The following is an 11,661-nucleotide window of genomic DNA, read 5'->3' on the forward strand; positions in this document are numbered from 1 at the left end:
TCTTGCGTAGGCATAATATTAACTTCACAGTAAAGTGGTATGCCTGTTTTATTTATTAATAATGACATCTCACAAGTCTGCATATGTCCTACGTTAAAGATAGGATGCACTTGTGGACATATTGTCATTTTCACCATACGTTGACATCTGTACAACAATTCATCAGTCATGCTATAGAAAACCGTTTTATTTTCGTTGAAAATAATCTGACGATTTGTTTCCTTAATGCTGACGAAATACCCGTCATGTATTGTGGGGTATGGGTATATTGTGTACATATGGAGTTCTGTTTTGGTAACTAAAGGTATTTTTATATAAAACAATATAAAATCTTTAGTAACTTTGGCTGTTGTGGTGGCTATATGTCCGAGTTCAAAGGGGTCAGTATCCGGAAGCCGCAAATTCGGGTCAAGATTATTCGAAATTAATTTTATTTGGGCTTAAAACTTTTTTATCGGCAACAACTTTTCCATGAAGTTACCTCTAGAGTTCCAAAGGACGCTTATAATATCTCTTTGAAGCATTTCAAAGGTCTCCATTGTTGTGCTTAGTTTGGTGGCTGTTTCAATAAATAACTCCCTTTTCATTTGCTCATCGAGAATGGAACTCATTGAAAAAATTGAGTCGTTCATTATTTTGAAGTTGTCCCAGTAAGCTTGATTTTGACGTTTTAAAACATCTAAGGTAACGTCTTCCACTGAAGATTGATTTCGCAACAATCCCAGCAAGTAGTTTTCGTTCTCCTTAGCCTTCTCTATTTTTTGCGTAAGAACTTCTGCATGCTCTTCATCCATCAGTCCAAACAAGGAGTGGTACAATGACCCTATAAAGGGTAACACTGACCTTGTCCTCCGTTGCATCCTCCTCCCCGTGAACGCAATGATGTCGTGCAGCTGTTCAATCTCTAAATACTTGTTGTGCAGCTGCTGAGCCACTTCGTTCACTTTATCCTCTTTAAATATAGTTGAGTCCTTTAAATATTTCAACGAATTTGAAATTTGCTGCTTTTCAACCGAGTATTGAAGAAGATCGATGTGGACAATTATATCCCACGCTGTTCTAGTCAACCCAACAGGCCCTCTTTGTTCCAAAAATACTCCAGAACTATTCTTAAAATAACTTATATTTAAGCATTTTACAGATGGTAAAACTATAAGTAAGTTTAATAATGTTAAGATTAAGTTTTTATTTTTTATCCGAGTCGACCGCCTTGGTATATTATCATTTACCTCAATCGGATCATCTCTTGTTTTTTCTTCGATAGGACATTTCTTCAAAAGTCATTACACCTTCAACTACTCGGAAAAAATGTTTTTTAACTGATTTAACAGCCGCTTCCCAAAGTCCTCCTACATGTGGAGATCTTGCTGGTATATTTATCCAGGTTATTTCTCTTTGATTACAAAATTCTGATAATTTTGCTTTATGAGAGTCTTTCTGAAATAATTTAAAGACTTCGCGAAGGCTATTGGCTGCTCCAATAAAATTGGTCCCATTATCTGAATAGATTTTGTATGGGAAACTTCTCCTAGAAATAAATCGTTTTAAGGCACCTATAAAGGCTGCTGAAGAAAGATCTGATACTACTTCTAAGTGTACTGCCTTCGTAGAAAAGCACCCGAAGACACAGACATAAGCTTTATTAGCCTTTTTTCCACGTATTTTATGATGTATCCTAATTGGACCTAGGAAGCCCATTCCTACTATATAAAATGGACGCGTCCCTATTAATCTATCTCGTGGTAAGTTTCCCATTAACTGATGAAGGGGGCGAGGGTTTGCTTTAAAGCATCTATAACATTTATTTACAACTTTGCTTGCTAATTGTCTACCTCTTAAAATCCAAAACTTTTGCCTGGTTATTGCTAGTAAACCCTGTGGTCCAATGTGTAGATGTTTAACATGTATATGATTTACTAATAAACGAACAATTTCATCTTCATAAGGGAGAAGTATAGGGTGCTTATAATATTATTAGTATCTACAATTGGAGCTAAAGTGGCCAGTTTGGAATTTTTTGGAATTCGTTTGTTTTAATTGATTAGTTTTGGTTCTAGATCAAAGTATTTGTTTTAGTATTTGACAAACTACATAATTTAATGCTTGTCGTTTATAAAAAATTGGATTCATTAATGGTTTTTTCCTTATGATATCTATAAATTTAAATATGTTAGCTATAACGTTTTGTAGAAATTCGAAACTATTTTTATGGTTTATATTCATTAGAATTGTTTGTTTTTCGGTAAGAATCATAACAATCTTGGATTTCTTTATCTCTGGAATAATTAAATTATCATTGTTTACCTTTTGTTGGATTTTATAATTATTTGTATAAATAATTTCCGGTCCTCTAAACCATAGTTTGCTGGTGATAAGTTCGCTTGGTGTCACTCCTCTAGAAATAATATCAGCCGGATTGTCTTTTGAGCCGATATGCCTCCAATTATTCATGTTGGTGTTGGTTTGTATGAAATTTACTCTATTCGACACAAATATCTGTAAACGTCCAGGATCTAGCTGTAACCAATTCAATACTATTGTGGAATCTGTATAAAAGTAAATAGAACATTTAAATTTAAAACTTTCTAAAATTTTTTGTACTAATTCTACTAAGAGGACAACCGCACATAGTTCAAGCCGCGGCAATGTTATTATCTTTATTGGCGCGACTCGTGATTTGGCTGCAAGTATATTTACATAAGTTTCACCTGTTTGGTTTTCAGATTTTGCATAAAGTACGGCCCCATACGCTTTCATCGAAGCATCACAAAAACCATGTAACTCAATATTCACCGGTTCATTGCATAAAATACGTCTGGATATTCGTATTTGATTTAACAATGGAAGCTCATCTTTGATTTTTAACCAAGTGTCCACTATTTCCTGTTACGGCTTTTCATCCCAATCAGTTTTTGATTTCCACATTTCTTGTAATAAAATTTTAGAAGTAACTGTGACGGTATTTACAAAGACCAATGGGTCGAATAATTTGGAAACGTCTGAAAGAATGGTCCTTTTAGTAATTTTGTCGTTGCACTTCCAATTGCAAGTTATACGAAAGTAGTCGTCGAATGGAGTCCAAGTGACACCTAATGCTTTAACTTCGTTGTTATTTTCCTTGTTCAAGTCAAGTTGATTTTCTCTGTCTTCAAGAGGAATGTTTTTTAGAAGTTCAATGTTGTTGGAACACCATTTTCTAAGGTTGAATCCATATTTTCTGAAAATTATTTTGATATTGTCCTGGATTAACTTGACATCATCTAGATTATCTCCTCCTGTCATGAGATCATCCATATAAAAATCTACATTGATAATTTCTGCTACTTCTGGATAATTATTCCTCTCCATTTCTGTAATTTTCTGCAAACATTTAACTGCTAAATAAGGTGCAGCTGCAGTACCATACGTAACTGTTTTAAGAGTATATGTTCGCAGTATTTCATTATCTTCATCGCGCCAATAGATTAATTGATATTTTTCATCCTCTGGGCGAATCCATATTTGCCTGAACATTTTCTCAATGTCTGCTGTGAAGACATACCTACATATGTTTTCTAAATCTCAGCAAAATATTAAATAAGTTTTCTTGCAACTTAGGCCCAGAATGCATTATTGAATTCAAGGAAACATTCTTGTCTGTTTTACAGGATGCATCAAAAACGACTATTAATTTAGTAGTTGTACTATCTGGTTTCAGTACGCAATGGTGTGGTAAATAATATTTCGATTTAAACAAATTAACATTTTTTATTTCCTCCGTATGGCCCAACCTTATGTATTCCTTCATAAATTGTTTATACTGCTCTCTCACAATTTCATTATTTTTAAGCTTTTTCTCCAGAGAAAGAAATCTTCTTTTTGCTTGTAAAGAAGAGTCACCTAAGTTTATATTTTCTTTTTTGAATGGAAGAGCTACAGTAAATTTACCATCTACAGAAATTTTAAAATTATTAATAAAATGCTCTTCACAATGTGTTTCTTCTTTAGTTTGATTAACACATTTATTTTCAATTGATTCTATTTCCCAAAACTTTTTAAGTTGATTATCTAGTTTTTCATCGAAATATGTTACCACACCACAGTGAGCTAATTTGGAGCTTATGTTAGTTGATCCGTATATCAACCACCCAAACACACTGTTCTGCAGTTTGTAATTAACATTTTCGATTGATAATTTCTCTTCTTTTAAGAAATCAAAGAATATGTCCGCACCTAAAAGTAAGTCAATTTTACCCGGAACACCAAATGAAGGGTCGGCCAGTTTTATATTCTCTGGAATTTTTTTTACTTTTATGTGTTCTGTGGGCACATTCGACACAATCTTTTCTACAACCATAGTGTCTAAATTTGTTTCGAAAGGATCTTTTAATGACTTTAAATGAAGATTAACTCTTTCATTTGTATTTGTCTTGTTTTGACCAACTCCTTCAATGGTCATAGATTCTCTCTTGGAAGGAAGTTTTAATTTATTTTTTAGTTCTTTGGTTATAAGGTGAACTTGAGACCCACTATCTAATAAAGCACGTGCCTTTATTATTCTTCCATCACGACCTTTTATACCAACAATTGCTGTGGTTAGCAGGACATGTTTAGAATCATTTTTTAATTTATCATTTTTCGTATTTTTAATGATTGTGCTTTTCGCTTTAGAAGTTTTATCTTTATGAAGCCATAAATGATGGTTTCCTTTACAAGTGAGGCAACTTTCGCCTTTACATTCTTTTATATTGTGCCCTGTTTTAAGACATTTGGTGCATAATTTGTGTTTAATTACTGCATCCCATTTGTCCTGTGTAGAAAGGGCTTTAAATTTATGACAATAAAATATATTGTGAGAGTTATTACATCCCATTATGCATTTAAATTCTGCATTTTGAAATTTTGGTGATGTTTTTGAAGCTTGTGCTGCTTCTAGTGCATTCCCTTCATGAATCAGAAACGATTGTAGTGAATTTAAGGTAGGTATTTCCTTAGGGTTTTTAAGGGAATTTTCATACCTAAGTCTTAAATTGTTGTCCAATTTTTGCACAAGCGTATAATTTAATAAAGCTTGCAACAAATTATCAGCAGACAAACTGAGACTTTCCAATGCTTGTGTACTTTCAGAAATTTTTTCTTGAAATTTTCGTACACTAAAAGCAGTCTCAGTCACTACTGGTGCTTCTAAAATTTGTTTGAAATAAGTGTTTGCGAGTAACCTTTTATTCGTAAATTTTTCATTAAGAAGGTTCCAGGCAACTGAAAAATTAGTCGAGGTTGAAGGCAAATTTGTAATACAACTTGCAGCCGATCCTCTTAATTTTGTTTTTAAAATACACATTTTATATGTGTTTGAAACATTTTGAGAGACTACGAGTTGCTCAAACAATTCTTTAAATGTTTGCCACTGAGCGTAATCTCCTGAAAAGATGGGAATGTCTACTTGAGGCAGCGTAAAATTAGTAGCATTTTTTTTGCTAATGGATTTTAATTTAAGTTTGTAAAATCTATTTCTTAAATCATAGAATTTACTCGTTAACTCATCATTTTCGTGCTGGCTAATAAATTCAAGCACAGTATCACGAGTTTTTTCTATTAGTCTCTCTATGCTGTCTAGAGAGCATATTTCGTTTAATTCGCAGTCTTCAATATTCTTTTCTAATTCTGTTAATAAGAATTGAAGCCTGCGAACTAAACCAGGATTTGGAAGGCATTCCATTTTCCTGGGAGCACTATTTTCTTTAATAATAGCGATCAAATCGCTTAACTTGGCGTGCGCTGTCAAATAAAGCGTGCCTACCGACCCTTCTACGTCACTTTTAAAATAATTATCTTTTTTATTTTTGGGATCTTTGGACAATTCTAAATGGTTTCGTTGAAACTCTGACCATTTTTTGGCCAAACTATCTAGGAGTTTTTCCAAATTTTCTAAATCTTCATTTATATCCATACTCATGGACTTAAAATGAAGTTTTTGCAGTTCTTCTGCTAATTTAATTTGGTTCTCCATTTTACCAAAAATATATGAATATAAAAATATATAATGAATATAAAAAAATGAAAAAGGTAAGAAACCTTGATACTCGTAGAAAGCTGTAAATTTGAAAAAAAATTTTTTTTTTTTTAATTCACTTGGTTTTTTTTTTTTTTTATTATTAATAATATATGTATGTATATATATATATTATTATTATTATTATTTTTTCTTTTTAAATGCACTTTTTCAAACACCACTTTTCACTTTTCACAAATTTTTTTTTTTTTTTTTTTGTTTTTATAAAGACAAACTTTTAGAATTTTCTTTTTTTTTATAAAAACACACTTTTAGAACTTCCTTTACTTTTTTTTTTAAATACTCACTCGCGTGTTTTAAAACTACGGGCTCACCAATGTTTAAAAATAAGACGCGTTTGGTTCGGAATGTAAATATATACTCAGCCCTGGTTGCCCAGAGCTCCTTTATTTATAAAATTTCTTATCCTAATTTGTGTATGCACCACATGCAGAGTACATACACCAATCTTAGTACTAATCTACTGTACATAACGAAGTATGTACACATATCTTAAACATAAGTGTTCTCAACGGCATACATACTATTTCTTATCTTTTAATAGTTTAGGATCATTTCCGTTCCTTTACATTGCATGCATTAAATATTACAGTCTCTAATCAATATGCCTGTTCAAATATATTGAACAGGCTTATCTTCGCCAGTGTTGAGGCAGTACAAAGCAAATACATAAACAACGCATAGAGATACATATAATACATTTATATGAGGCACGTATGCATTTATATACAATACTTATGCACTCAACAATTAGCAAACAAAGATATTTACTTAAGATAACATATTGACTTAAGATATGTATTTAGGCAATTGAATACAAATGTGCATGTGCACTTGAAAACAAGCCTATACCATGTAACATAAACAATACCCGAAATGGGTATTTGTACATATTTATATTTATGACTGTATTTTTATGTGTTAGCGATAATGCATATAAATATTTGACATATGAGATCCGTTTCTATACAGATTTATGTCATTTACAATTGTAGCCGTTAAGAACTGTTCAGAAATCTGAACAGGGTCTTTTGAAATTTTTCCTACCGGGTCTGTTTTTTGCTTGCTCACACTGCACTTGCAGTCAACGTTAGTTCGTTGTTAGTTGAGCGGGTAAAGCAATAAAGCATATGTATGTACGCGTAGGTACGGGTGGGTGCCAAAGCAACGCTACTTGGCTCTCAAAAATTATATGCGTATGTATGTATGTCAACGGGTAAGGTGCAAAGCGGAATATGGCGATAACAAAGTTAGCAAATACTTTGTGCTTAATACCAGTTAAGCAAAAGATTTACTTTGGAATAGAATATTAATTTTGTTCTTGTTTCACTCTGCCGTTTTATTCCGATTTGCACTAATTCATGTATATTATTATATTTTAAACAAATTTGAGTTTGGGTACTTACAATTTTTTCCACTTATGTGTTTGCTGATTAAGTAGTTGAGTAGTTAATTGGGTGGGTAAAAATTAATTCGGAGGATCCAAAATACGGTTAATTGGGTGGATGAAAATATGTATGTGCACAAATCTTGATGATCCGAAATCCTGTTCCAAACGATGATTAATTGGGTGGGTTTATTTTATTAGGCGGACAATTCGGCTCGAAGGACCAAAATGTCGGGGTGATCGACGTGAGTTTGCCGGTGTGCCAAATAAAATATTGCTGCTGCTTTGGCGCCTGAATGTGTCCGTCCGCTTTGCTGATTTATTTCATTGTGTTATTCTGTTTTTTGGGTTCTTCGCTGTGATGTTGGCGCTGTTGGGTGTTTTTTGCATTGTCCTCTAATCCGTATTTAGACGAGTTAGGAGGACAACGCAGGGATGTGTTCATTTGGTATGAATAGATATTTATATACAACAATAAAGGTATCTCCAATTCTACATATCGTCACCTGAAATGCAAAATAACGTATCATCAAAAAATTCGAAATTGAGGGCTTCACTACTACGCTTACGCTTCACTACTTCAAATTACGTACATAATATTGCATAGGTCCAACATTTCCAGGTTCTGCCCTCAGATATAAACCAGTTTTAACCAATATTAAAATTTTTTTCACTCATATTCCATTTTATTTCGTGTTTCGTTCATGCCACTGTAAATTTCCGAAAATGTTGTTACGTTAATTTGCATTTCAGGTGACGATATGTACATGAATATCTGAGTATTCCATTAAATTTATTACGGGTATATCAGATCCTTCGGTTTTAATTATTTTTTCGATATCCTCTAAATTTATTGATGCAGAGTAGAAATTTTTATTCTTTGCAAAGTTTATAGTCATTTATTTTTTCTTTAATTTCAATAACATCATAATGGTCTGGTACTCCGGTAACAAAGCTAACTATTGAGCCTAAAAAATTTATACTCCTAGGTTTCCTTCTGATTAACAACTGATTTGTCTTCTATTCTGTTTATTATAGCCGTTTCTTTAGCTAAACCTTTGTTTCCTTGAACCGAATCGCATAATGCATCGTAATGTTTTAATATTTCTGTTAAATTTACCATATGAAATAAATAGTCTGATTTGTCGTAAGTGTACGTAGGATATGTTTCTGTTAATAAATATTTTTTGTCCTTTACGTTAGTTATTTGTATCGCGAGTGCTTCCTTTAACAGGAGCGTCATTATGATTATTCGGTACATTTCTAATATTATCTTTATGTATGACTTTATTTTTTGTTGTGATCACTGTATTTTCTTTCATAATATGTTTTATATACCTTTTGTTATATTTTTCGCGTCGATTTGTTTTTTCGTAAATTGTTTGTCCTGGTGTATATTCCTTTAATATCCTTTTCCTGTTGTGATATTCTAGCATTCGCTGTTGACTGTCTTCGATGTTTTCCTTCACAGGTTCATCTGTATTCTTGTTAAACAATAAGTTTATTGGTTTCCTTTTGGTCATTTAATGTATTGTTCATTATATTCTTTTATTGCAGGAAATATTTGTTCCTATGTTGTTGTTTTTTTATCTTCAGCTAAAGTTCTCGCAATTTCTAGAATTGTGGAGTGCAAACGTTCAACTTGTGCGTTCGATGTCGAATTTTTTTTTTTTTTTTTGAAGAGATGTGGGGGGAAATCTTCTAAAGACACCCTGGCGGGTAGTGTCGGATTCGCTTGATGCGCCTACCGACTAAAACCCCCCCACACCGGTTGGAGTAATTTGGGGGAGAAGGAGGAAGATTCAGTTGTGAGCGGTAGTGGCCCTCAAAAGAATCTGACGCTAATAAGCGAAGCTCGAGTTTTCGATGTCGAATGATTGTTCGCGGTCTTTGTATGCTTAATATGTAGTTCGTCAAGCATCGCTGTTGTGCCTATACCTACGAATATACTTTCGTTATCTGTCATTACTTCGGTGCAGTTCGGGAATACTTGGCATAGTACCTCTTCAAATATTTCGTGGAAATGCCGTTTACTGTCGAGCTTGCGAAAGTATGCGTATTTCGTATGTCTGTCTATGCATGATAGAAGTTGCTGCTGTTAATATAAAATATGGCTGCTTGTATAGATGTTCCGGGTATATTTGGTGTTGGTGTTTTGTCTAATAGTTGCTTGACTTGATTTCTCTCGTATTTACTTTCAGTACAGTTGGTGCAATTTCTTGCTACTTTCTCCGTATCTTTTTTTAGTGTTGGCCAATTACATGTTTCTAGTATTTCTTTGTAGTTGTTGAATGCGTTTCTATGCGCTCTTTTATGTGTGAATTCTAGTATATTCTCTCTGTCGATTATTTCGGTTATGTCTTTTAGCTTAATTTGCGTGAATAATTTGAAATATGTAGAAAAAATTTAAGGGTTTTGCAATCATTTTAATGCATCTGAGTGCTGAAGACTCTGCGGAATGGATTGATGCATCTGACATCGTATTTACTTGTCTAGATAGTGCGTCTGCGGCCACGTTCTCGTGTCCAGGTTTGTATTTTAATTTAGCACCATATTCCTCTATTAGGTTTTTCCATCTTTTGAGTTTAGTGTTTGGATTTTTTTCTGATATCGAAAATATAAGAGACTGGTGATCTGTGTAAATTGTCAGGTCGGCTATTCCATACAGGTAATTTCTTAGTTAGCCCAAATTATGGCTAACATTTCCTTTTCATTTGTGGAATAGTTTTGTTCTGTGGTTGTCAATGTTCTTGATATAAACGAAATTGGGTTTCTACCCTGACTCAGTTTCCTATAGTAGGAAGCTAATCCTAAAAATGAGCGTAATTCTTTTAGTGTCTCCGGTGTTTTATACCTATCTATAGCATCTATTTTCCCTGGGTCTACTGTAATCCTTCCGTTATTTATTATGTGTCCCAGAAATTCGGGTTTAGTTTGAAAAAATTTGACTTTTCCTCGGAGATCTTCATATTAGCTGTATGTAGCGTCTGTACAACATTTGTGATATCCTTAATGTGTTACTCTGGGTCAGCAGAGTAAATTAAGACATCATCGATATAGACATATCATTTTCCAATGTATGGTCTCAGAATGTCATCTACACATCTTTGAAATGTGGCTGGAGAGTTCTTTAGGCCGAACGGTAGGCGAAGGAATTCATACTTTGCCCCATTGACTGAAAATGCAGTCTTTTCCCTATCTTCTGGTTTAATCATTATTTGGTGAACTCCAGACTCTAGATCTAATGTTGTAAAGATCTTGCCTTACCTAAATTCTGCAATGTCATTGTTATATCCGGTATGGGATATCTATCTGGTATTGTCTGCTTGTTTAATTTTTGAAAGCCTATAACCATTCTTTTCTTTGGTTTTCCTTCCTCATCTATACCCTTTTTTGATACTGTCCATATTGGTGAGTTATATGGGCTTTTACTTTCCCTAATTATTTCATTCTTTAAAAGTTTTTGTATTTCCTTTTCGACAAACTCCTGATCTGCACATGGATACCCAAACAGGTTCTTTGGATTCAGTCCTAATCTCTGTTTGTATTGAGGTGGTGAAAGGTAACAGTTCATTATTGTAATTATTCTCCATTAGTTCCTTGATTTCTTTCTCATATTTTTTATCTCCTATAGAGTAATTTATTTGTTCCCTACCTACTTCAGTAGTTTTTTCAAATGTTACTGAGTATTCAAATAAATCTATTTTTGCTTTCATTTTTCTTAACGCGTCCTCTCCTAGTATTATATCGAACTCTTTTAGTTCTTCTGCTTCAAAAAAATCTAAGTCAAATCCTACTAGATTGTTTTCTCTATTGTGAGTAACTGTTGAACTCCCGTGTAGTGTGTTAAACTTAACAGGTTTATTTAATTTTATTCTTTCTGCAAATGGGTAATTTTTACTCCCATAGCTACTAGTTGCACCTGAATCTATCAGTATATGCACGAATCTTCCATTAGGTGCAGTGCGTCTTAACGTCGGAAGACCGTGGTATCTTATAAAAAATGTTTCTGTCTATTATTATTTCTATAACTTACACTAGGTGCTTCATTGTAAAGTGACTCCTGGTCGTCTTCTTGGGTGTCTCCCACTTGGCTAAGGCGTTGTGTTTTTCTTTGTTGCGAGTTTGCCGTGTCTTATCTGTCGCGCTTGAATTGGTTGCCGAATCTTTGGATGACTTGTCTAAACGGATTCTGTGTTTGCCTTGCTTCCTGATGAGTGTT

At 33.5% G+C, this 11,661-nt stretch overlaps 1 protein-coding gene across 1 annotated transcript; it reads right to left on the reverse strand.

Moving 5' to 3' along the window:
- Positions 1-767: 767 nt before the first annotated feature.
- Positions 768-5,989, reverse strand: LOC125776614 (uncharacterized). Its single transcript, XM_049449954.1, has 2 exons — positions 2,709-5,989; positions 768-2,546 (listed from the first exon to the last, which is right to left on the reverse strand). The coding sequence occupies exon 1, from the start codon at positions 5,987-5,989 to the stop codon at positions 3,542-3,544; it is 2,448 nt and encodes an 815-aa protein (XP_049305911.1). The 3' UTR covers positions 768-2,546; positions 2,709-3,541.
- Between the last annotated feature and the right edge of the window lie 5,672 nt (positions 5,990-11,661).

Source organism: Bactrocera dorsalis, chromosome 2 (genome assembly GCF_023373825.1).
Source record: "Bactrocera dorsalis isolate Fly_Bdor chromosome 2, ASM2337382v1, whole genome shotgun sequence".
NCBI lineage: Eukaryota > Metazoa > Arthropoda > Insecta > Diptera > Tephritidae > Bactrocera > Bactrocera dorsalis.

Bases quoted from the DNA above. Each gene is read 5' to 3' on its own strand.
- LOC125776614 (XM_049449954.1), bottom strand. From the start codon at position 5,989: ATGGAGAACCAAATTAAATTAGCAGAAGAACTGCAAAAACTTCATTTT.